The sequence below is a fragment of the Xenopus tropicalis genome, chromosome 8, assembly GCF_000004195.4.
Source record: "Xenopus tropicalis strain Nigerian chromosome 8, UCB_Xtro_10.0, whole genome shotgun sequence".
Lineage (NCBI taxonomy): Eukaryota > Metazoa > Chordata > Amphibia > Anura > Pipidae > Xenopus > Xenopus tropicalis.
In genome coordinates this window covers 68,836,456-68,863,510 of record NC_030684.2, presented here as the reverse complement: position 1 = coordinate 68,863,510, position 27,055 = coordinate 68,836,456, and the positions used below count along the sequence as shown (strand labels likewise).

Sequence of the window (27,055 nt, the reverse complement as noted above, 5' to 3'; positions counted from 1 at the left end):
AGGAGATAAGATACTATAGACTGGAAGCTTTGAAGCAATTTTTTAAAAAAATCACAATTTTTTTAAAAAAACAATAACTTTAGGAAAGCATTGCGACTTGATAGTTTGGAGTAGACAGACAGTTGTGCCTATTCTGTATTCCCCAGAATCTGTTCTTTCCAAAAATGTACAATTTTCTGGGATAAACCTTCTGTTAGTGGAATTTTGTCCTTGAAATCTAAAGTATGCAGCTTTCTGGAGCAGTGCTTTGGAAATTTGGTAGTGTACTGCTGGGAGTTTTTGACCTATACAAGTGACAAATCTCCATAAAACTATATATATTTGGTATTAGCACATTCAGGAGACATGGGACTTTCCAAATCAGTTGTATATTCGTGCATAAAATAATTTTTGTTTCTAGTATGTGTGTTTATATTATGGAAAATTTGATTTTTTTTTGCATTTTTAGACATTTAGAAGCCTATATCTTGTTACAGAATTGGAATTACACAAAAATTCCACCATATTTTGAAAGCTTAGGTTGTTTTGAAAAAACGATATATAGTTTTCCTGGGTAAACTAAAAGTCCCCCCGAGGAAAGGCCCCTAAAGTGAAACAGTGCAAAATGTTCAAAAACTGTCTGGCAATACAAGTTCCGCTTTGACCAAAACAGCTGGCAGTAAAAGGGTTAAAGGGACTCTGTGGTGATTTTTATGGTGTAATTTGTATTTCTAAATTACACTGTTTACATAGCAAATTATTCACTCTACCATTTAAAATGTTATTCTTAAACCAACATATGTATTGTTTTTAGTTGTAATATTGGTATGTAGGCAGCCATCTCAGTGCATTGTGCCTGGCCTGAGTTTTCAGAAAGAGCACTATACATTAGAACTGCTTTCAGATAACCTTTTGTTTCTCTTACACCTATGTAACTGGAGGAGTCGCAAGCCAGACTTGGATATCTTACTACTGAGTGCTATTCTGATATCTACTGGGAGCTGTTATCTTGCTACCTTCCCATTGTTCTGCTGATCGGCTGCTGGGGGGAAAAGGGACAGGGGTGATATCAATCCAACTTGCAGTGCAGCAGTGTGACTGAAGTTTATTAGAGCATAAGTAACATAGTTACATAGTTACATAGGGTTGAAAAAAGACCAGAGCACCCACAACCCACACCTATCAATCTATACACTCACATACATAAACTATATATACAACCACTAATACTAACTGTAGATATTAGTATCACAATAGCCTTGGATATTCTGATTGTTCAAGAACTCATCCAGGCCCCTCTTAACAGAATGTGCCATTACCACATCACGAGGAAGGGCATTCCCCAACCTCACTGCCCTCATCGTGAAAAACCACCTACGCTGCTTCAAATGGAAGCCCCGTTCCTCTAATCTAAAGGGGTGACCTCTGGTGTGTTGATTGTTTTTATGGGAAAAAAGAACATCCCCCATCTGCCTATAATCCCCTCTAATGTACTTGTACAGAGTAATCATGTCCCCTCGCAAGCGCCTCTTTCCCAGAGAAAACAACCCCAACCTCAACAGTCTATCCTCATAGTTTAAATCTTCCATCCCCTTTACCAGTTTAGTTGCACGTCTCTGCACTCTCTCCAGCTCATTAATATCCTTCTTAAGGACTGGAGCCCAAAACTGCACTGCATACTCAAGGTGAGGCCTTACCAGGGACCTATAAAGGGGCAAAATTATGTTCTCATCCCTTGAGTCAATGCCCTTTTTTATACAAGACAGCACTTTATTTGCTTTAGTAGCCACAGAATGACACTGCTTGGAATTAGACAACTTGTTATCTACAAAAACCCCTAGATCCTCTCCATTAAGGAAACCCCCAACACACTACCATTTAGTAGATAGTTTGCGTTTATATTATTTCTACCAAAGTGCATAACTTTGCACTTATCAAAATTGAACCTCATTTTCCAGTTTGCTGGCCAGTAGCTAAATTACTAGAACTGGGCATATTAAAAGTGAAGCCTTCATTAGGTGGCTCCTCAGATGTATAGACAGATGAAAAATAAGAGTTCAAAATGTCTGCTTTTTCCCCGTTCTCATCAACCAACTTACCCCCCCAAGTAAGAAATGCCCATTTACAATAAAAAAAGAGGCAAAAGGCAAGGATCAAAGATAATCTAATTAACCTTGGAAGGTTTCAATGAACCCAGTGTATTTTTTTAGTGTAGTACTTGTTGAGACTTACCCAAAATGCACAAATGGTAATAGATTAAACGCTCTAATTGGTTTTAACACAATGGTTATAAATGAAAATGAATGCTTCTCAAAACATTTCTTTAGCGACATTCTTCCAAGTGCTTACATTTTTTCACCAAAAAGTATTTAAAGGGACATTATACTATGATTATTCTTACCCTTTCTGTTTGTTTAGTGTAGTTACTGGAAGTGAATTATTATATTATTTTCCCCTTAAGATTAATGGCAGTTGGGTTGCTTTATCCACTGGCGTATATATGCCAACAGAGAATGAAGTCAATCAGCTGCCTTCCACTCCCTCGACGTATATGCACTAACAGGCTGGGGATTAGCCCGTCAGCACACACAAAGTGTAAATAAGTATGCATTTTCACACAAAATCACACATTGTTTGCGCTGACAGGCTGATCTCTATATTACACATTCAGTGAGTGAAAGTGAGTGCCTCAGCTTATCTCCACTAGTGTTACAGGACGCCTGCAACAGATAAGCAGGAAAATGCAGGGACCCCCCCCCCCCCCCACAGGTGTGACAATATTACCAAAAGATAAACACATTCTAACAAGCAAGAAAAATTCAGGACTAGCTGCTCAGATGTTTTTTAATTACACAGCATGTGTTGACCCATGGACTCTTTGTCAAGTAAGCGTTAGTGAGGTACAAGTTTTGGCAACAAACACTTATAAATGCCACGCCTATCTGTTAAAGTTCAGTGCCACAACAAGCACATTATACAGTAAGCCACAGTCACTGCACAAATATATAACATTCATTAAATCTGCAGGCTCAGGGGCTGAAAATGCCTGTGCATATGAGCCCTAAAGGTGCTCCTTGAATTTTCTACAACTAAATATCCGCTCGCGGGCGAGGCCCGTGTATGGCCACCTTTAGTCTGTCTCACAACCTATTGGGAATTATGTACAGTGTGCCAATTAATGCAGGGAAGCAGCCCTGGAGCTACTTCTACCTCATTTTGAACTCTTATTTTTCATCTGTCTATACATCTGAGGAGCCAGATAATGAAGGCTTCCCTTTTAATATGCCCAGTTCTAGTAATTTAGCTACTGACGCATGGGTCACTCGGGAGGAAATTCAAAAGAGACTTGAACATGTAAAGGTAAACAAAGGTCCAGGGCCGGATGGGATTCATCCCAGGGTATTAAATGAGCTGAGCGCTGTGATTGCCAAACCTCTTCACTTAATTTTTCAGGATTCATTGAGGTCTGGCATGGTGCCGAGAGACTGGCGGATTGCTAATGTGGTGCCGTTATTTAAAAAGGGATCCCGTTCTCAGCCTGAAAACTATAGGCCTGTTAGTCTAACATCAGTAGTAGGAAAACTTTTGGAAGGGGTAATAAGGGATAGGGTACTTGAATACATTGCAGTTCACAATACTATAGGTTTGTGCCAGCATGGTTTTATGCATAACAGATCTTGCCAGACTAATTTAGTCGCCTTTTATGAGGAGGTGAGTAGGAACCTCGATGCTGGAATGGCAGTTGATGTCATCTACTTGGACTTTGCTAAAGCGTTTGATACAGTACCTCACAGAAGGTTAATGATCAAATTAAGGAATATTGGCCTAGAACATAATATTTGTAATTGGATAGAGAACTGGCTGAAGGATAGAGTACAAAGAGTGGTGGTAAATGGGACATTTTCTAATTGGACCAGTGTGGTTAGTGGAGTACCGCAGGGGTCAGTCCTTGGTCCTTTGCTTTTTAACTTGTTTATTAATGACCTGGAGGTGGGCATAGACAGTACTGTTTCTATTTTTGCTGATGACACAAAATTGTGCAAAACTATAAGTTCCATGCAGGATGCTGCCGCTTTGCAGAGCGATTTGACAAAATTAGAAAACTGGGCAGCAAACTGGAAAATGAGGTTCAATGTTGATAAGTGCAAAGTTATGCACTTTGGTAGAAATAATATAAACGCGATCTCCTGAATGGTAGTGTGTTGGGGGTTTCCTTAATGGAGAAGGATCATGGGGTTTTTGTTGATAACAAGTTGTCTAATTCCAGGCAGTGTCATTCTGTGGCTACTAAAGCAAATAAAGTGCTGTCTTGTATAAAAAAGGGCATTGACTCAAGGGATGAGAACATCATTTTGCCCCTTTATAGGTCCCTGGTAAGGCCTCACCTTGAGTATGCAGTGCAGTTTTGGGCTCCAGTCCTTAAGAAGGATATTAATGAGCTGGAGAGAGTGCAGAGACGTGCAACTAAACTGGTTAAGGGGATGGAAGATTTAAACTATGAGGTGAGACTGTCGAGGTTGAGGTTGTTTTCTCTGGAAAAGAGGCGCTTGCGAGGGGACATGATTACTCTGTACAAGTACATTAGAGGGGATTATAGGCAGATGGGGGATGTTCTTTTTTCCCATAAAAACAATCAACGCACCAGAGGTCACCCCTTTAGATTAGAGGAACGGAGCTTCCATTTGAAGCAGCGTAGGTGGTTTTTCACAGTGAGGGCAGTGAGGTTGTAGAATGCCCTTCCTAGAGATGTGGTAATGGCAGATTCTGTTAATGCCTTTAAGAGGGGCCTAGATGAGTTCTTGAACAATCAGAATATCCAAAGCTATTGTGATACTAATATCTACAGTTAGTACTAGTGGTTGTATTTATAGTTTATTTATGTGAGTGTATAGATTGGTAGGTGTGGGTTAGGTGTGCTGGGTTTACTTGGATGGGTTGAACTTGATGGACACTGGTCTTTTTTCAACCCTATGTAACTATGTAAAGGTGGCCTGTGTCAATGGACCTGCAACTAAAGAATTGGCTGCAGATGTTAACATTGAAGAATTTAAAAGGAATTTTGTCTGATTTGTTAGCACAACTAGGCTTCAATTGTGTCAGGCACATTGCCACATTGTTCCCTGGAATTTGCTGAGCTTTGCTTGCTGAAGTAGCATCAATTAAATAAAGATAACTACTTACACTTCTGATTACGTTATCTGAATATTCTGAATATTCTATTTTAAGGGAGGTACATGGGTGGAATGTGAGCTTGCCTGGCACAATCCTTCCTATTATGTCATTTAGGGCCCCCGAGGAAGAAATGGCAGGCGGATACAAAGCACTTTGGGCCCTGTACCTGCTTAGGGCTGGTATACAGGGCTCCCTTGCAATGCAGTCTGCTCCTTGCCACAGATTTTCAATCCAGTGCAAGGCATAGAGCACAGTTTGCAAGTCCTTAATGCATGGGTTCTATGGACCCTGTAATTGTTTTTTCATAGTAGAATATGCAAAACATTTTTTTGTTTTTCTCTGATACCATTTATGTAGAAGCACAATGTTTTATGCAAGACATAGCACAGAGACAGGTTCAATCTGTACAATACTAAACTTCAGATTGCAATGGAAGAGCTTAATCAGCATTGAATCTAAAAATTAGTTTTGTTTACAAAAGAAGACTTTGTTGTAGAAAAAATATATAGGTTTTCGAGGCATTGTGTTTTTGAAGCAGACCAGGCAGTTAACATGATTCCCTTACAAAACAGACAAAAGACAAAAAGATTCCCTTACAATACAGTAGTTGTTTTTTTGACTGCAGGTTGCATTTGTCAAGCACAGGCCATCACTGGCTACTAACTTGGCCACTCCAGACCTAGTCCACAGCTTATTGGCCCATGTATGTGGACAGTGGACAGCCTACCTAATCAATATTTGTTCAGGGAGCAGTCAGGTATCTATTGGACAGGTTAGAAAATCCCATTGGGAGACAACTGTATTGTTCATTTGGTCAGGCAAAGACTATTTATGGATGCTCTGAATATTTGGGGGCTTAGGGGTTTTTTTTGGTATGAATATGTAATTGTTAGAAATGTGTGACAATTTTTGCTATGATGCATTATTTGATGTTGGAAAGGGTTTGAAGGGTTAAAATTGGCGTGGGAGTACATATTGTAAATCTGTCAAATGATGTGTCTTGGATGGCCTATTGTACAGTTCTGCCTTAAATTATACATTTTTTCATACTGGGACTTTTTAGCATTTGATAGATTGTAGCTGCTCTTCTCTTCATTACAAGTTGTGCCTACATGGATAAAGAGCAGTTCCCAGACAACAAGTGGTTTCTATAGTAAAACAGCAGAACAACATAAGAACCTGCATAGCAACAAAGGAATATAATGCTTCACTTTACATGGTCATAATGTTACATCTAACCTAGGTCAGCATTAAAATGTAATCTATTGAATAAATATTTTTTTATTCTTACAATTAACATACTCTCTTTTACAGGCATCTGCTGTTTTTATCCATTTTATGAATTCATACAATGAAAACAAACATCAGCTCTCAAGCTGCCTTAAAGGGACACTAAATTAGCAATAAATGTAATTAAATATGTGGCTATTGCGTCTTTAGTTGGGGAAAGTGAAATACAGTACATACAATGTTCCCTTTATTTAAAACATGATTGAAACACAGTTCATACTTTTTTTAAGGGGTGGTTCACCTTCAGGTTAACTTTTAGTATGCTATAGAATGGCCTATTCTTAGCAACTTTTCAATTCAGTTTAGTTTATTTTGTATAGTTTTTAAATTACTTGCTTATTTCTTCTGACTTTTTCCAGTTTTCAAATGGGGGCCACTGACCCCAGCAGCTAAAAAACTGAAATGGTGGGATCAGACTCAAAATGTGTTATGCCCTCATACTGTACTACCTAATGAAAACAATATAGCAACTCCTACAAATAAAATACAATATAGAGAGAAGGCAATCATTTATAAGTGAGTTATAACTATGTACCAGTTTTGCCCCCCAAAACACAGTGCCCCCAATGGCCCAATAGACTGTACCCCCTATAGACAGTACCCCAATAGACAGTACCCCCCATACACAGTGCCCCCATAGAAAGTGCCCCCAATTGACCCCATGGACAGTGCCCCCAATTGACCCCATAGACAGTACCCCCCATACACAGTGCCCCCATAGACGCTCCTTCTTCTTCAGCGGCTCCTGCTTCTTATGCAGCTCCTTGTGCAGCAGCGACAGGCCCTTTTATAAGGTTGCGCCCCGTGCGTAAGTGTGACGTCAATACGCATGGGGCGCAACCTTATAAGGGCCTGTCGCCGCTGCACAATCTATTGCGGAAATGTGGGAAATTCATGAAACTATCGGGACAGCAGGATGCGCTATCAAGACCGGGACAGTCCAGCGGAAAGCGGGACAGCTGGGGGGTATGTATATATCATATATATGTAACAATCTTAGCGGATGGTGGATATAATGGTGGATCCACGATCCACTAAAATTGTTAGCTCAGAGTTGCTATTGTAAATTGTAACTCCAGTAAGAGTTGGGCATTGCAAAATGGCTCAATGAAGAGTATTGCATGCATAACTTTATTTATAAAGCGCTACAAGGATACTCAGAGCTGTACAATCTTACAATATACACAATTAAAACACTGGGAGAACAAGTGTTATAATAAATACAATAAATAAGTATAAATACACAGGGAATATGCGCATGTGGTATGAGACACAGTAAGGAGGTCCCTGCCCCATAGAGCTTACAATCTAAGTATTAGCGTATGAGTATTTTGTCCTTGCACCCACTACATCGAAGGACTAAGCTATTTTGTAATCTCGTTGATGAAGTGTAGGATTCGGTCCCGAGTGGGTTAATCCCTAATCAGTAACTTCTCCCTAGCAACAGCAGCAGCAACAACCCGGGCGCATGATTGCCTGAAGCGCATGCGTGGAGCTGGGCGGACGCCAGAGAGCGGCAGTACCGGGGGGGAGGGAAAGATGGCGGATGGAAGCGGCAAGCTGAAGGGACTTCGGGAGCAGATGGGTAAGATCATGCATAAGGGCAAAGTCTATATTTTGATGTATTATGGAGAGGAATTGATATCCTGGTTTCTAATGTCTGACCGGCTACTATACAAAGTGGCAGGAAGCAGGGCCGATATATAGGGGAGGGGAACTGAGTGACATAGAAGGACGTGGCCTGTTATGGAGAAAGAGTAGTGGGGGGGCTGCTGTCCGGGGACCTTGAAGATATGGTCGAAGTGGGGGGGGGGGGGGGCGACTACCTTACACGGGGAGCCTTTATACTGAGAAGTAACCCTGTGAGTAGTGTGTGACCCCACCCCCGTGCTGTTGGTACAGTCTGTGCCTTGTGACACGGGCGCCTTAGCACTCAGAGACTCTGATTTGTAGCATCGTCTTTCGTTCCACACTAAACTTTTCTGTCGTATTCTGGGGTAAAATATAGTCTTTTCCCCACTATTGGTCCGTCTAAACAGTAAGCCCCACGTCAAATAAGAATCTCTGGGGTATCATAATTACTGCATGCGTTCTCTGCCCATGAAGTATTCTAGTTCGGCAATAGCTTGGGGGCCGCTGCAGAAAATGCAAACTTAGATCTGTATGAGGCCAATGCAAAATGATGTGACATATCGAGAATAAATGTATACTACTACAGAGTGTAACGTTTCAGTATTGTAAGCGGGGCGTGTGGGAACATTTGTGACAGGAAGTTGCCATTTTCTTCCAGGAAAGGGACATGAGAGAGATTTCTAAATTCTCAGTTTAAAGTTATCACTATTCAGATGGAGTTCTATCTGTGAAATAATACAGGCTCACACTTTGTATGAAGCACAAGGGCTAACGACTTTTGTTTAATACAGTGTTTAAAGCAGTTATTCTGCATATTTCAACTTCACTTTAATGATGAGAAATAAAATGTCTAAAAATGTATTTGTAATGTTCCAACCCTGCTGTAATGTTTTTTTGCCCTTGAGCTGTTTACGGTTTTAGAGGAGTAGGTATGGGGGTGCGTGCAAGGGTTACAGGCATGGACAGATACACCACTAACAACTGGAATCTCTTAAGGGCACTATTTCCACAATAATATTGTGTATGTCTGTATGTATACCTGCTACATGTCAGCCAGGCTGTTACAGTTAATGACAGCTCCGACAGGATCATTTAGAGCAGCTCGTGAGCCACAGACAATGTAAAAAGACTTGGAGAGCAACACAAGCATCATAACAGTTCATGGAGATGCCAAAAAAGGGCCAAGATTGGCTATTAGGCAGTGTCTATGCACACTATCAGCTTACAGGGGGCTTTTTTTGGTAGTAAATCTTGTTTTTATTCAACCAAAACTTGCCACCAAGTCAGGAATTCAAAAATAACTACCTGGTTTGGGGCACTGGGAGCAACATCCAAGGGGTTGGCCAGCAACATGTTGCCTCCTAGCCACTGGTTGGGTATCACTGATGTAGAGGATGCTGGGGCATCAGAAGAGAAATGGCACTGCTGAGAAGAAAAGTATCCCCTGCCTATCTTGGGTCTGAAGTAAGCAACTAGAATCACTGGGGCACTAAGTTGTTTTCTTGTCCTTTAAGGTAAAGTTTGGCAGTATTTTTCCAACTTGAGCAGTCTGTGAGCAGGTTTGGAGGCAAGTATTATTTAGACCAGGGATCCCCAACCTTTTATCTCTGTGAGCAACATTCAAGTAGAAAAGGGGTTGGGGAGCAACACAAGTTCCAGAGGTGCCAAATATGAGCTATGATTGGCTAAAACTTGCCTCCATGCCAGGAATTAAAAAAATATGCACCTGCTTTGAGGCCACTGGGAGCAACATCCAAGGGGTTGGGGAGCAACATGTTGCCCCTGAGCCACTGGTTGGGGATCACTGATTTAGACTGTGTATAGAAGGGATCCCCAACCTTTTATAGGGGAGCAACACGAGCATTAAAAAAAAGTTCATGGGGTGCCAAATATTGGCTGTGATTGGTTAATTAGTAGCCCCTATGTGGAGTGGCAGCCTACAGAAGGCTTTGTTTGGCAGTACACATAGTTTTATGCAACTAAAACTTACCTCCAAGCTAGGAATTCAAAACTAAACAACTGCTTTGAGGCCACTTGAGCAACATCCAAGGGGTTGGTGAGCAACATGTTGCTCACGAGCCACAGGTTGGGGATCACTGGTGTATAGGCATTGTACCAACTTGTGCTCAGAGCCATGTTCAAGGCGCCTTGCATTCTTATAGGGGACAGTGAAGCCTTAAAGGGGAATGAAAGGCTAAGTCACTTGGGGGTGCTAAAATGTTAAGCACCCCCAAGTGACTTGAATCGCTTACCTCGTACCCCGGGCTGGTACGCCCGGGGCACCTGGGGTGATTCGCTTCCTCCTTCCGCCTCCCTTTCCCCTGGACTCCGAGTCCGGCGCATGCGCAGTAGAGTGAAAAAGCCGACTTCTCTGTTAAAGTTCGGCTTTTCACTCTACTGCGCATGCGCGCGCAGCGAAAGAGGAAGGAGGAAGCGATCGCTGCTACCCCGGACTGGTGCTGTTTTCTCCATACAGGGGCACCAGCCCGGGGTACAAGGTAAGCGATTTAAGTCACTTGGGGGTGCCTAACATTTTGGCACCCCCAAGTGACTTAGCCTTTCCTTCTTCTTTAAATGTGGGCATAATGTGGGTTAAAATCTTCGCACATTATCTCAATCTGAGGTATTCAGACTTTTCATAATCTGTACCTAAAACAAAGAAAAAAAATGACAGACCTCAGTCTAACCCAGTGATCCCCAACCAGTGGCTCGTGAGCAACATGTTGCTCTCCAACCCCTTGGATGTTGCTCCCAGTGGCCTCAAAGCAGGTGTTTATTTTTGAATTCATGACTTGGAGGCAAGTTTTGGTTGCATAAAAACCAGATGTACTGCCAAACAACTTTATGTAGGCTGCCAGTCCATATAGGGTCTATCAAATAGCCAATAACAACCCTTTTTTGGCACCCCAGGAACATGTTTTATGCTTGTGTTGCTCCCCAAGTCCATTTACATTTGAATGTGGTTCACGGGTATAAAAGGTTGGGGATCCCTGGTCTAACCCATTCTGCAGTATTGACCAACTGCTAGAGGCACCTGTATGCCAATACTTTGTTTAACCTACATTCTGGAAAAACAACAAACAAGATAAGTAGAACATTTGCAATGTATAAAAAATAATTTAGTATATGTAAAATTATTTACAGCAACCCACCCCCCCAAAAAAAATGATAAAATTAATTGATTATCCAGCAGTCTTAAGGTCCTGTTTTGGTGGGGAAGAACCCAACTTTGACATTTCCAGGGGGCCATGCCAAAACAAAGTAAATTCCAGAAAAGCAATAACACAGCTTGCCTGTATGGGATTGTGAATAAACATCAATTTGAAAAAGTCATACAATTGAATGGTCACTCAAATTTTAGCCCTAACCCACATGACCTAAGGGTAAAACCGTGTGTTATAGTTCAACCTGCACATTACTAGTTTCATGTACAGGGAATGACAAGTTGTGATTGGAGTGCCAATAGGTGAGAAGGCACTGTTTGTATGCGTACTCCAGTTTGTCTGTATTTTCCCAGACCCAAAAACTTCCCTGTCCTTGAAGCTGTGACAGGGATTGAGGTGTGTAGTGGAGGGCGGGGAATGCAAGGATGTGGAATTAGTTCTACACACCTATAATTGTGGGATCATGCTGGGAACCTTTATATAGGCATAGCGACATGTTATGTGTCCCTATGACAAGTTTATATAAAATTGTGATGTTAAGCTATTTGAATTTTCTTACTTAACTATGATTTTATTTTTGTTTAATTTTCTTTGGTGGAAGGAAAACTATATATGACTAGAATGAAGTGCCACAGCAGTTAGTATAGACAGTTTAGCTGTCCCCCCAATTTACAAGGGGTATCCACTCACTGTCTTCACTCCTGTTGCTCCACCTCAGTCACTAATCCCTATTGTAGTTTGTGTCTTAACCTCGCTTTCCATATGTCAGGTTAAATACTCTAATTACAACAGAATAATCCCTTTGTATCATCTGGCTTTATACTTGCTTTGCCTCTGAAATGATGACACAAGGACAGCACTATGTTTCTTGAAAAAAAACGTTTTCCCCTTTTCCACAGTAATATATAGTAATGCCATTTTTATAATGCCTTTGCATCATCTATCTTTACCCTTTTACACATTAATATATAGTAATGTCGTTATTACATTATTATATTGTTTTTATTCTTATACAGTGCAAAGAGTGTACCAAGAACTATATGCAGAATTACAGTTGAATACAAAAGTTTGGGCACTCCTGGCCAAGTTAAATAATTAGTAGTGAACAACTACTGTAGAAATAAGCACATTAAAAAAAAAAAAAAAAAACATATTTGCAAATGTTAATGCACAGTTACATTTTATTGTAGGGAAATACCGAATCCAGTGTTTCTGTATTCGGCCAAATACCAAATCTTCCACAAAGGATTCATGTGAATCCTGAACTGAAGATGTTTAAAGGAGCAGTTCAGTGTAAAAATGAAAATATGCAAAATAGATAAACTGCACAAAATAATTTTTTTTTTTCAGTATTGCAAAAATGAGGGCTGGAGTGGGCAGATGTCTAACATAATGGCCAGAACACTACTTCCTCCTTTACAGCTCTCTAAGCTTTTAGCAGTCAGTAACCAATCAGAGACTTGGGGGGGGGGGGGCAATATGTGACATAACTATTCAGTTAGTTTGCATTTGAATCTGATTTGTGTGCTTACAAATGAACAGTTATGTCCCATGTGCCTGCCCCCCCCCCTCAAGTCTCTGATTGGTTACTGACTAACAGCTTAGAGTGCTGACTAACTAAGAGGTTAGAGAGCTGAAACTGGAAGTAGAAGTTATAGAATATGTTTTTGCCTAACTATATTGCAAACATTTTTTATTTTGCGCTGTCTATTTTACCCAGTTTCATATATACACTGACCTGTTCCTCTAACCACAGATTTTCAGTGATATTTATGTGAGGACTATATGTTTATTGACTTTAACGCTGGCCCTGGTATTTGCTGCCCCTTGTAATAATTTGCTGTCCGGCATTAGGAAAAGGCAGCACTGGTGAATACTTGATACCTTCAATGAACTTGCTTGACATCTATTGGTAATTATCTCAGGAGACAACTTTATCCTTTTGCCTATTCTAACTGTAAAGCCACAGGGTTAGATATTTTTGGTCTTTAACCACAAGATACATTAACTTGTGCATTAAGGGCCACAAAATTGCACCCCATAGGATGCTATTCACTTAGCCATTAAGTGTCTATTGATGCTGTAGTGAGAAGTGCTCTCTACACCTTTTGTTGTCTTTTTTCTTGGCTGTTCAGCATGAGGGGCAGTGAGCAGTGCAGCATACAGTGCTGTTTAAGGCGTAACTACATAGTTATTCCTTGCTCCAGCAGTCCACCACTTATATGGTGGTTGCAAGCTATGTATGCCAGTTCCCTGTCCTTATTACATTTCCCAACAGGGTTTTTCTAAAGAACTTACACATAAGACTCTGTATAACATAATTGCAAGACACAACATTGATATAATGACTGGAATACAGCAGGCTCTTTTGAATTCCCCGTGGGGATTTTTTTCTTAAATAATAGGGCCTTTGTAAATAATATATATTTTTTGCCATTTCCTACAATGAAATAAAATGGTCTTTTTGTATGTTGCATGTTACCAGGCTATTACTGAATTGAGAATGCCATATAGTTTTATTTTTTTTTGTTAATGCTGTTGAACAAAAGTCTCAGTTAAAGCTGACCCACATTTTGTATGACTCAACGACTACTTTCATATAGACTATTCTGTCCCCCTTCTATGACTTTTTAGTAGGCTAAATCTATAATGGCAAAATAGAGCAGAGAGTAAGGATGCTGAGTTTGCTCCCCTCAAGGTCAGAAACGCCCAGGGTGCAGAATTGCAGTTCTTGTTGCAAAAAGACAACATTCTTAACATTAGGTATACTACTGGAACTTGAGGAAAATGGTTTCCTGCACTACTAATACACAGAATTTGTTTAACATCCGACGTTTCTTAAACTTTTTTATACTGAGTTGTGAAAATTAACAATAATCAACAAGGGAACAGGGAAAATTGGAAGACTAAAAAAACACATTTTAATGTACTCTCCAAAGCCCCTGCATTTTCAGGCAATTTTCAGCATGGACACCACACCAAAACACCTTGGGCAAAGATCAGAAACACCCGGTACTAGCCAGGATGTATCATGGTGCACTGGATGTGGTATATACTCTGTTTATGAATGTGAACTGTTTATATGTTTTCCTAGCTGATATAGTGAATTGTGTATCAACTTTAGGTCTTCCATTCATATCTTATCAATTTGTAATGTCTCTACTACTCTAATTCTGCTTAACACCTGAACAATAACTTTCATGTGCCTACAACAGGACATTGTATAAATAGGCCATAGCTTTGGAAAGGTCAGGTCTGCACAGGTATAAGTCAAGTGCAGTTTATTTTTAACGTAATTGACCTATTTGGATTGGGGCATAAATCCATGCTTCAGTTGGAGAAACCTAAAAACTTTTCTGGAAGGGAGGTGAAACTCTTTCAAAAGTGTGTCACATATTTTTTCATACTAGTCTTTTTTTCTTCTGCCCATAGTTGCTGCAGCACAGGCTCAGGCTGAAGAGAGAAGAAATCAAAGTAGTTCTAGCCAAGTCCCAGTTCAGCCTGCCTTGATTACAAAAACAACAAAGCCAGGTAAGGTGATTTTATCCTTGAAGAGAATCTAATCCAGTAAAAATTTTAAATGTAGTACATGTATGGGATCCGTTATCCGAATTACGGAAAGCCTGTCTCCCATAGACTCCATTTTAATCGACTAATTCAGATTCTTGATTTTTAAAATTGATTACCTTTTTTTCTGTATTAATAAAACAGAACCTTTCCTGACTAAGATATAATTACTCCCTTTTGGATGCAAAACAATCCTAGTGGGATTAATTTGTTTAATTAAATTTTATTGATTTTTTAGTAGACTTAAAGCGGACCTGTCACCGTAAGAAATAAGTCCAAATTATTTTCTATATTGTTAGTTGAGCAAAATAAACTTTACTTACTCTATATAAATAATATAAATCTTGTTTCCTTCCGTCTTGGAATTACTCAATCAAAGCAAGCAGGCAGGCACCATTTTGTGGACACTGTTATTAAGGCAAGCTTTGTATCATGGCAAAATCTTGTTTAAGTGATAGAATGGGGGACCTGATGCCCAGGCCCATGCACTGGCTACACAGTTAGATAAGGAGGAGGGAGGGGAGAAGTGAGATGTGCAGTGACATCTAGGAAGTGCTGAATGGAAAGCTAAAGTTACTGTCTGCCCCGCCTCTATATAGTTACATAGTTACATAGGGTTGAAAAAAGACCATTGTCCATCAAGTTCAACTCATCCGAGTAAACCCAGCACACAACCTATACTAACCAATCTATACACTCACATACATAAACTATATATATACAACCAGTAATACTAACTGTAGATATTAGTATCACAATAGCCTTGGATATTCTGCTTGTTCAAAAACTCATCCAGGCCCCTCTTAAAGGCATTAACAGAGTCTGCCATTACCACATCACTAGGAAGGGCATTCCACAGCCTCACTGCCCTCACCGTGAAAAACCACCTACGCTGCTTCAAATGGAAGCTCCGTTCCTCTAATCTATAGGGGTGACCTCTGGTGCGCTGATTGTTTTTATGGGAAAAAAGAACATCCCCCAACTGCCTATAATCCCCTCTAATGTACTTGTACAGAGTAATCATGTCCCCTCGCAAGCGCCTCTTTTCCAGAGAAAACAACCCCAACCTCGACAGTCTCACCTCATAGCTTAAATCTTCCATCCCCTTCCATCCTTCTTAAGGACTGGAGTCCAAAACTGCACCGCATACTCAAGCTGAGGCCTTACCAGGGACCTATAAAGCGGCAAAAATATGTCCTCATCCCTTGAGTCAATGCCCTTTTTTATACAAGACAGCACTTTATTTGCTGTAGTAGCCACAGAATGACACTGCCTGGAATTGGACAACTTGTGATCTACAAAAACCCCTAGATCCTTCTCCATTAAGGAAACCCCCAACACACTACCATTCAGTAGATAGTTCGCGTTTATATTATTCCTACCAAAGTGCATAACTTTGCACTTGTCAACATTGAACCTCATTTTCCAGTTTGCTGCCCAGTTTTCCAATTTTGTCAAATCGCTCTGCAAAGCGGCAGCATCCTGCATGGAACTTATAGTTTTGCACAATTTAGTGTCATCAGCAAAAATAGAAACAGTACTCTCTATGCCCACCTCCAGGTCATTAATAAACAAGTTAAAAAGCAAAGGACCAAGGACTGACCCCTGCAGTACTCCACTAACCACACTGGCCCAATTAGAAAATGTTCCATTTACCACCACTCTTTGTACTCTATCCTTCAGCCAGTTTTCTATCCAATTACAAATATTATGTTCTAGGCCAATATTCCTCAATTTGATCATTAACCTTCTGTGAGGTACTGTATCAAACGCTTTAGCAAAATCTAAGTAGATGACATCAACTGCCATTCCAGCATCAAGGTTCCTGCTCACCTCCTCATAAAAGGCAACTAAATTAGTCTGGCAAGATCTGTTACGCATAAAACCATGCTGGCACAAACTAATAGTATTGTGAACTGCAATGTATTCAACTATCCTATCCCTTATTACCCCTTCCAGAAGCTTTCCTACTACTGATGTCAGACTAACAGGCCTATAGTTTTCAGGCTGAGAACGAGATCCCTTTTTAAATAATGGCAACACATTAGCAATCCGCCAGTCTCTCGGCACCATGCCAAACCTCAACGAATCCTGAAAAATTATGTGAAGAGGCTTGGCAATCACAGCGCTCAGCTCATTTAATACCCTGGGATGAATCCCATCCGGTCCTGGACATTTGTTTACCTTTACATGTTCAAGTCTCTTTTGAATTTCCTCCTGAGTGACCCACGCGTCAGTAGCTAAATTACTAGCACTGGGTATATTAAAAGGGAAGCCTTCATTATCTGGCTCCTCAGATGTATAGACAGATGAAAAATAAGAGTTCAAAAATTTCTGCTTTTTCCCCGTTCTCATCAACCAACGTACCCCCCCGTGATAATAAAGTTCCCACCCCTTCTTGCTTCATTTTTTTACTATTCACATAACTAAAAAATAATTTTGGATTCTTTTTACTCCTAGCTGCAATATCCCTTTCCATCTCTATTTTAGCTTGCCTGATAGCTTTTTTGCATGCTTTATTTGCTTCCTTGTACCTGATGAAAGTTTCCGCTGTCCCAGCTAACTTGAATGCTTTAAAAGCACGTTTTTTATTACCAACCTCGACCTTAACTCTTTTGTTCAGCCATAAAGGTTTTGCTTTGCGCTGCCTCTCCTTGCTTACAAGGGGAATATACTGTTGTGTATACTTGCAAAGCAATGTTTTAAAGATGTTCCATTTTCCTTCTGTGTCTAACCCCATGAAAAGCTTTTCCCAGTTGACACATTGCAGAGATGCCCTTAAACTGGCAAAGTCTGCACGTCTAAAATTGAGCGTTTTAGTTACTCCCTTATAGAGCTGTCTCTGTAGCATTATCTCAAAGGAGACCATGTTGTGATCACTGTTCCCCAAATGCTCACCCACACAAATGTTAGAGATAAGTTCAGTATTATTAGATATTACCAGGTCCAAAATAGACTCATTCCGAGTAGGTTCTTGAACCACCTGAAATAAAAAGTTGTCATTTAGCATATTTACAAACCTACTAGCTTTTTCTGACTTAGCCACCCCATTACTCCAGTCAATGTCCGGATAATTAAAGTCCCCCATAATAACAACTTGACCCAATTTTGAAGCCTCCTCCATTTGCAAAAGTAGCTGGGACTCATCCCCCTCATCTATACAGGATGGTTTATAGCATACACCAATGATCATTTTCTTTGTGACCTTCAGCCCTACTGAAATTTCTACCCAAAGAGATTCAACGTTTTCATTTGTAATGTCTTTATTACATGGCTTTAAATCTGACTTTACATAAAGACAAACTCCTCCACCCTTTTTAATCCCTCTGTCCCTCCTAAAAAGCGTATACCCATTTAAATTCACAGCCCAGTCGCGTTTTTCATCCCACCAGGTCTCAGTGATACCAATTAAGTCATAATTTTCAATACATGCAATAGCCTGCAGCTCCCCTATTTTTCCCGACAAGCTACGCGCATTAGCCAGCATGCAGCGGAGATTACTACTTCTTCCTCTACAGCTTACATTAGCTAAAGGACAGTTAGGGCTAAGGTGAAAATTAGTCTGTTTCCCTTGGCATAGAGGTGGGGCAAGCAATATATGATTGACAGCTGTGATTTTTAAATGCCTTTATAATGGGTTTGGGTGTGTTAATATAAAAATGAATTTGGGTTTCATGTTTAATTTGAACAGGACTTTTATTATACAGATTTTCATGTCTGGGTGACAGGTCCACTTTAAGGTATGAAGGTCCGGAAAGATTAAAGAAATTCTGGATACCTGTACTGTGTGGATTGTAATAATTGGAGTCCAAATTCTGTAATATGCTAGCACTGTTGTATAGTAAATAGACCTTGCATGATAGTATATTTGCATATCAAATAAAAAATCTGCATGACTCTAGGATGTGGGAGATTAGATATTAGAATGTTGTTCTGTACTTTGTCTCTCTAGACAGATGGCACACGTTTATTCTGCTGCTCAGTCAGCAGCTGCCATCACCAGTTCATTTGAATGGGAAATGCAGGACAGCACTGGAATTGGCCCTTTTCAGAAAAAAAACCCACATGATTTCAGTTTAGGGCCATGGCACATAAAGGAGATTAGTCTCTCCATGATTAATTTTCTTTAATGGTGTCGACTTATCTCTGAATGCTTTCCTACAGACGTTAATGTAAATTGCTGGTAGGAAAACATATGCTTCACTTCGGCTTTCCGAAGTCAATCAAAGTTGCCTCACGAGGAGGCGACTATTCTCCTCATGTGTCTTTGCCCTTAAGGTGGCCACACATGTGGCCCCCCGGTTTTTGTAATCACTTACCTGATACCCCAGGCTGGTGCTGCTTTATTTTCTTCTAAAAACATAAGCGTCGGGCACCAAATGGGGCACAGTCGCCATGATTGGTCACCGTCACAGAAATGGGGTCACAGAAGTATGAAGACACACAGAGCTACTAGTAGCAGCTACTTTTTTATGGCTACTTAACTCCAGAAAATACCCTGCCCTAGACAATACTGAGAATTGCGTTTGCTAAAACACACGTAGAGAAAATTATCAGTAAATGATCAGCATTGTCTATTTTAGTAGCCACAAGAAGTAGCTTCTCTCAAGACAACTTCAGGCGACTGCAGGACATCACGGCGACGCATATGCCATCCCACCGGCGATTTACATTCTAGCCGGTGGGATGGCATTGCGGGGAGATTAGTCGCCCACGACATCGAAGATTTTTTATGGGTTGACTAATCTCCCTGTGTACCACTGCCCTTAGGACAGTTTAAAAGTCACAGCAACTAACTGACCCATGTGTCTTCGCCCTTATGGAGGCAGACTGTATATGTCAGAATCCTTTGCCAATGGAAGGGTGATACCCGTGTTTCCCCGAAAATAAGACACTGTCTTATATTTTTTTAAGCTCCAAAATATGCATTAGGTCTTATTTTCAGGGGATGTCTTATTTTTCCATGAAGAAGAATACAGTACACATTTATTCCATCGTTTGGGCGAGATTTATCGCCCAGCCCTAGGTGGGTGTCTTATTTTCGGGGGGTGCCTTATTTTCCGAGGGGGATGAAAAATCGGGGGGGGTGCCTTACTTTCGGAGGATGTCCTATTTTCGGGAAAATGGTATACCCCTCTCAATAAACATGAGTTCAGTGAATAGGACATGTTCTTTATGCAATCATGAAAAATCTATGGTTTTTGTTATATGTTGAGCTAAACAGGACAAACAAAGAATTTAAAGCTATTTCATGTGTGGTTCTTTTGAGGTAGATAACGTGATAATGCAAGGGGATTATCATTACACTGAGCTAAATTATCTCACAAGAACCAAACAAAGAGTATTTTTAATCTCCCTGTTTGCCCAGGATAGCTGAAGAAATATTACCATATTTTTTTGTGATTAAAGCAAATTCAGAACAATGCCTGTTAATTGAACAAGGGAATATATTGCCCCTTTAATGAATCAAAGAAAACATTTTGTAGGTTCTGCTAAACCTGTTACATTGCTATATAACTTTTTTAGCCTTAAATGTGCTTATGGTCTAAAAGTTAACATATTCATGTGTGATTACATTATTTTATAGTAATAGATGGTTCAGCTTTAAGAACAGATGAGAGGCAGAGATTAGCACGTGAACGCAGAGAAGAGCGTGACAGACTGAATGGTAAGTGTAACTGCTTTGATAATATTTAAAGTATTCTTTATGGTTTGTTTTTTTTAACTGAATTAAGAAATTGATGTTTCTTGTGTATTCCTGTATTCTTTTTCAATGTCTGTCCCATATATATTTATGTTTGTGCTTAATAGTTTTAGCTTCTTTACTAGCAGAGGGTAGAAAATTAAGGCAGCCAAAATGCCCACAATGACAATAGTCCTATTGAATGGAAATCGTCTGGTCAGATGCACAGTAACTGGAGATAGGTGGACTTCTGCTTAAAAATACTAGCTTGAAAATTTTTGAAGGTGGTTCTCCATTACCTCTTTGTTTAATTGGTGATGTTTGTTTGCCAGATCAGCAGTTAAAACACACAGTGTGCCAGGGATCCCCAACCTTTTATACCTGTGAGCCACATTCAAATGGAAAAAAGTGTTGGGGAGCAGCACAAGCATGAAAAAAGAGCAAATAAGAGCTATAATTGGCTATTTGGAATGTCAGTCATCCCCATCCAGTGGCTCAGGGGCCACATGTTGCTCACCAACCCTTTTGATGTTACTCTTGGTGCCCCCAAACCAGGTACTTATATTTGAATTCCTGACTTGGTGGCAAGTTTTGGTTGAATAAAAGCAAGATTTACTGCCAAATATAGCCTCCTGTAAGCTGATAGTGTGTGTAGAGGCTACCTAATAGCCACTCTTAGCCCTTATTTGGCACCTCCATGAACTTTTATGATGCGATTGTAAAGTCTTTTTACATTTGTCTGTGCCTCACAAGTAAGAAAGGTTGCCCTATGTGGACTGGCAGCCTATGGAAGGCTCTGTTTGGCTTTACACTGGGTTTTATGCAACCAAAACTTGCCTCCAAGCCAGAAATTAAAAAATGAGCACCTACTTTGAGGCCACTGGTACAACATCCAAGGAGTTGGTGAGCAACATGTTGCTCACGAACCACTGGTTGGGAATCACTGCAGCATGCCATGAACTCAAAGCTGTGTGCCTGTAATAATTGCACTAAAAGGGTTCTCCCATGCAAGTAGCATCTTTATCCCCCAAAAATGTCTTGCATCCTCAGCAATGTATGATCCTATGAGCAAGCTGTGGTAATTATAAGGATGTTATGCTGTGGTTGGTGAATCAGGATTTCAGTATATGGGTGTCATAGTGTGAGAAGGGGGGAAGTGTAATTCCTTGGATGGCAGGACAGGCAATATATGATTGTCAGCTGGGGTTTTTAAATATTGCATAACAGGAATGGATGTTTGGGTTCCATGTTTAATTTGGAAAGTACTTTTATTATACAGTTTTATTTCTAGATGACGGGTACATGTTAAATAGAGATAGTGAACAGGGCTAAATGCAATTATATTGGATGTATGGATTTGCAGTTTATTTACAGTTCATTTGCAATCACAAACTTATTGGGTTTGCAGAGTTTGGTGATGTGCCCAATCTTCAACATTACAGATTGAATGTTGTTTTCAGTCACAAATAAATGAATCCTGTGTTTCATTGCTACTTGGTACACTCAGTTAAAAAAAGTCTAGACACCTACATCTTATTCCAAAAATAATGCTGGTAATATGCTCTTATAACAGTATCTATCAATTTGGAAGGTAGCCAATAGATGTTCAAACTAGAGATGCTTGGGTCACCTGGGTTTACCCATGGACCAGGAGAGTTTGGGACAATCAGTAGCCTCCAGAGGCTGGTTGCAGGCATTTTCACCACCATACCAGTCAATCCCCAACATCTCTTCCCTGTCTCAGATCCGTCCTGCCACCTTTGGTGATGCCAGAGATGGGGTGTGCAGGTTTTGGCTTGGGCTTGTGTTAAGGTAAAAAAAAAACTATGACTGGCACATTGTTAGTTGGAAACATATTGGTGGGATTTGATTCTCTTTGGTTATGAGAGTATTATTGAGGTTGGGCACTGATTTTTGGTGTTCCAGTTAATCCCACAGTTCTCAGTAGGGTTGAGGTCATATGACTACTGTGCAGTCAGCTGTTGCAGTTTGCATCTTGGCAAACCAATTACGTTTGGACCCTGATTCATTATTGTGTTAGAAGGAGTTTTGGGGCATAGTGTATAGTCCAAAGCTTCATAGTTTTCATTTAATCAATAATAAATTGAATGTAGCCCATTATATCTACAGTTACTGCTTAATTTTCTTGTAAATTATGGGTATGGTTAGCTTTTTTTTTTTTTTTCTTTTAATGCAGCGACCAAAGAAACACAGTTGCTTGAAAAAGAGAAAAAAGCAAAACTCCAGTATGAGAAACAAATAGAAGAAAAGCTGAAAAAGCTGGAAGAACAGAGGCTTAAAGATGAGCAGAAAAGGGCAGCAGTGGAAGAAAAAAGAAAGCAGAAACTGTTTGAAGAAAAGGTTCTTATTTTATATTTGTTAATATCTAATAGCCTGGTTGCATATTAATAACTAAGTCAAGTATAAATGGTTATGATTGGCTATAAAATAATTGTGTAAGAAAGGAGCTTCATGATTGTCATTAAAGCAAATTACACACAGACAGTAGGCTAATAAAGCTGAGGGAGTAAAGAAACAAGCTTGGTGCCACCAAACAAAGTATATTGATTAATCTAAATATAGAAATTATTATTATAATGGTATTTAAGAAAACCAAATCTCTTACATATTATGGACCCCTCCCTGATTACATGGAAAAACCCTACAATCAAAGGATAATAAATGCAAATGTAATCATTGTTAAATGTAATTTTACCGTATTATACTGTAGCCTGTACTATAACTTCTAGCAAGGGTGTGTCTCCAATCCTTAAATAGAATTTGATATGCAGTGCATTAGAATAAAAACAAAAGCAATGATGTAACAATAAATAGAAAAGAGCATTAATAAAATCAACAGCATAGCCTGCACATCAAGTAAGATTTGAAGTCCTGATACCCCTTTCTGTTGCCAATATGTTAGGCACCGCAAAGTGAATCCAATTGCCAAGTTTTTCCCTGTGGTGGTACTGCTTGTAGTAGGTGGCCATGCCACCATTTTTCATTCCCAGGCATTCCTAGCACTGACTGAGATTTGCCCATGTACAGTAATGTAGAATTAAATTTTACTCTACTGCACATACATAACCCCAAGCCGGGGATGCCGATAAATAAAGTATGATGACAGGTTTTCCCTCAGCTGGAGCAGCTTTCTTCTGGGGAAAAAAGATTTGATTCACTGGAGGGGTTCCTAACATTGGCATTTCACAGTATGATTGACAGTTGATCTTATTTTTTTTTTTTTTAAATGTTTTAAATTATTTACATGTTTTACTTGCAAAAAAAATCTTAAGGGGCCCAGCGCAGAGTAGGAAACTCACCCGGCCCCTCGCCCTGGTGGGTTCCCCACCCCTGGGCACTCACCTATAAATGATTGCTCTCCTATCAGGGAGTCTGCGTAGATTGGGGATTTACATGAAAAATGGAGGAAGCTTACATGCTTCCTCAATTGTTACTGTGTGCAGCTGTCAGGCTTTAAATTTTAACTGCTATTTCTAAGCTTGACTCAGAATGGCATATGATTAATAGAGGATCTGAAAACATGAAGAAATACAAATAATTATACTGTAATATTGAGGTTTCACATTCAATCTGTTTTTAATTGCCAGAGACACTGGACCAGACAACTAAAAAAATTTTTTAGCTGCAGGCTTGTGCAGTGCAGAATAGGATGGCTAATAATTTAAAAAACATTAAAAAAGACCAGTTAAAACAGGTTTGATATGTAACATGTTAAAGAGTATATAAAGTTCAGCCTCCTCTTTAATAGCCTTTCAAGGTTGCATGATAGGATTGTTTAATGGCAGGAACGTCGAGAGGCTAATGTACGGAGGACCCTGGAGCGTAGCAGCCAACTCGACCAGCGACAAAAGAGATGGTCTTGGGGTGGTGGATCTGTGGCAGATGGAGATCTCAAACATGGTAATGATGATCTGTTGTATACTTACTGGCAGTAATTCAAAAAAGTGTTTTTTTCAGAATTTTGATATGCTTAGTCACTTTTGTTGTACTTTTTTTCAACTGATGAGAATAACATGTATTTCCTTTCCTTTAAAACACTGCAATTTAAACTATCTGCTGAATAATAGTGGGTGGAATATGATATACTATAACATATATATATGCGAAGATCGATCCTAGCCTAACTCCTTCCTATACAGAAGGAAGGCTAGGATCGATCAATTGATCGCATAGTGGATTCTGCCCTGTATCGCCCTATTTCAAATGAACGGAAGTTTTAGCAGGTATTTTCTAATAAAGCATTCAAAATAATAAATGGTGTGCAGGATAGGGCAATTATTGGGGCAGGATAGAATAGATTTTTTACTAAAAAAATTTTAGTGTTACTTTTCCTTTAAATCATTGTAGGTGTTCCAAATTCTTATCCTGGGTTTTTTAACTACAGTGCACTACTGCATATGCGCTAAAAATACTAAGGATTCATTTTTCAAGCATGCCCACTGTTAGAAAAGTCAGCAGATGCCCGAGGTAGTGGGCGGAGAAATTTAAGTGACGTCAGCCAACTCCTGGGGGCAGATTTACTAAAACTCCTAACTTTTCTCATTTTTTTTATTTTTAAAAATTTGAATAAACTAATTTCCTCAAATGTCGAACATTTTCTGAAAAGTTGCAAAACTGCAACTTTTTTGAACCAGTGTCAAAAATCCGAATCTTAAAGGATGCTTTGAGATTAATACTTTAATCTTAAGGTTTCATTGTCCTGTTACATTGCCTCATATGTATATTATGAGACATAGTCAACATATGTAGCATGGTGAAACTTTTAGATTATAGATCAACAGCAAAGCTAATACACTCTGCCAGTCCAGAGGAAAGTAAACCTCTTTTTCACATAGTTTACATTCCTACAGTAGAAACCCCATTGTGGATTTTGTAAATGTAATGCAGTAAATGATAAGATATAGTAAAACAGCTAACCTTTTTATATCTGGATAACAGGCTTTTCCTATATTCTTTAAATTTTCTTGTCAGCAGTAAGGCTTGGTGTTTCTTTACTCAGCTTTGTCTTTCCAGAAGGAATGAGCCTGAAGGAAAAATGCAGCTTGATGAAGCATCAAATTAGTCTTAGTCAGAATGTTTCCCTTTGATAAACTAGGCCTCACTCTGAAAGATCTTCACATTTCTAAATATACAGTTTTAGCTATTGCTATATTAAAACACATTTTTATACATAATGTATGTGGGTTTACATGAGAATGTTTTGTGTGGAGTTAACATTAAAATAGTGGTAGTGATATAGAACTGTCTGTCTCTACTAAGCACCATTTGACCCAGTATTACTAATAGTTGCTTATTGTTAACAGGGTAAAATTATAGCAGGCTATAAATTATCAGTTGAAATTGTCTGTTTTTCCTAAATCTTGTTTTTGTTAATTGTCTAAGACAGCTATTTTTTTTTAGATTTTACTAGTATAACCCATAATCAAAATATCCAAAAGATAGGGGCTCATTTAATAAAGCAAGTGCTAAGATAACATCACCAACTAAGTATGTCACCATATCTTTGCACCCACAATACATAATTTAACAGAATTCTAGTACTATTACAGCTGCAAACTAAGCAGCGCAAGATTTACTAGCACTTTTTGCTTTGGTTAATTGTAGACTAGTTGCATTCACATTTTGCAATTGTTAAACGTTGCAGCATTTTAACTGATAATATGCATAGCTTAAAAAGTTCATTTGGTGCAAGTTAGTAACTTGTACAGAGAGCCCTAAAAGTAATACCTCCTCAAGGAATATGTTAATTTCAAGACTCGTGTGCATCTGTGCTCCCTATACTAAAGCAGATACAATTGTTTTATAAAATGTAGAGCAGCATATATTTATTTCCGTTTCTAAATAGCACTTGCTGCAGGGCTGCAGTTTTGTCACATTTTTTGTGGTTCGGGTTCTATTTAGTAGATGAGACCCATTGTGTTGTTCTTTCATTAGAAAGAGGCTATATTCCTATGTATTGCGATTTGTATTGTTTATATTTTGTTCCTGTTCAGGTACAACTGGAAATAGTTCACCTAGTCCTGTAGATATAGCTGAAAAAGCCCATTTCACCACAGACCCTCACAATGAAGAAAAAGATGGATCTGGCGGTATTTTTTAAATACAATACTTTCTGCCCCTTGTATGCTAACCTCTAACAATCTGCATTGCTGTATGAACACAAGGATACCCCTTTATTAATACCAAAACAACTAATGCTGCAAAGTAACTGTCCAAAAATACTGGACTGTTTCATATTGTCATGCTGTGTTGCATGTTGTCTGAGCATAACCACCCTTAGAATAAAATATGTTGTTTAGTCTGGCATGCTTTTTGTAATGTCTTGCATTATGGAAACTGCTTCTGCCTCTCGGGCAATCCACATTGTCAGTCCTTGATGTTTCAACATTGCCATTAATTGTCATGCTTTTGCCATCCTGGACAAGAACATGAAATAATCCTGTAAACTGCACTCTTGCAATGTGTTCAGATCAGGGTTTGCCCTGAACTGCAGTATCAGTATCTCATGCCTGCATAGATCATGTTGAGATACTTGTAACTTAGTAAT

The 27,055-nt window shown here is 39.5% G+C and overlaps 1 protein-coding gene across 8 annotated transcripts in view; it reads left to right on the top strand.

The window, feature by feature from the left end:
* Window positions 1-7,897: 7,897 nt before the first annotated feature.
* map7d3 (MAP7 domain containing 3) overlaps window positions 7,898-27,055 on the top strand; it is a 43,991-nt gene continuing 24,833 nt past the window's right edge. For 5 of the 8 annotated variants that reach the window (XM_012969229.3, XM_002932621.5, XM_004916936.4 and 2 more), the window contains exons 1-6: window positions 7,898-8,026; window positions 14,670-14,768; window positions 20,392-20,472; window positions 22,685-22,848; window positions 24,294-24,408; window positions 26,502-26,597. In XM_012969229.3, the coding sequence (XP_012824683.2) occupies window positions 7,927-8,026; window positions 14,670-14,768; window positions 20,392-20,472; window positions 22,685-22,848; window positions 24,294-24,408; window positions 26,502-26,597 (655 nt within the window). In that variant the 5' untranslated portion in view covers window positions 7,898-7,926. The remainder of the gene's footprint in view (window positions 8,027-14,669; window positions 14,769-20,391; window positions 20,473-22,684; window positions 22,849-24,293; window positions 24,409-26,501; window positions 26,598-27,055) is intronic. The other 3 variants (XM_004916943.4, XM_012969230.3, XM_012969228.3) reach the window with 2 other exon arrangements.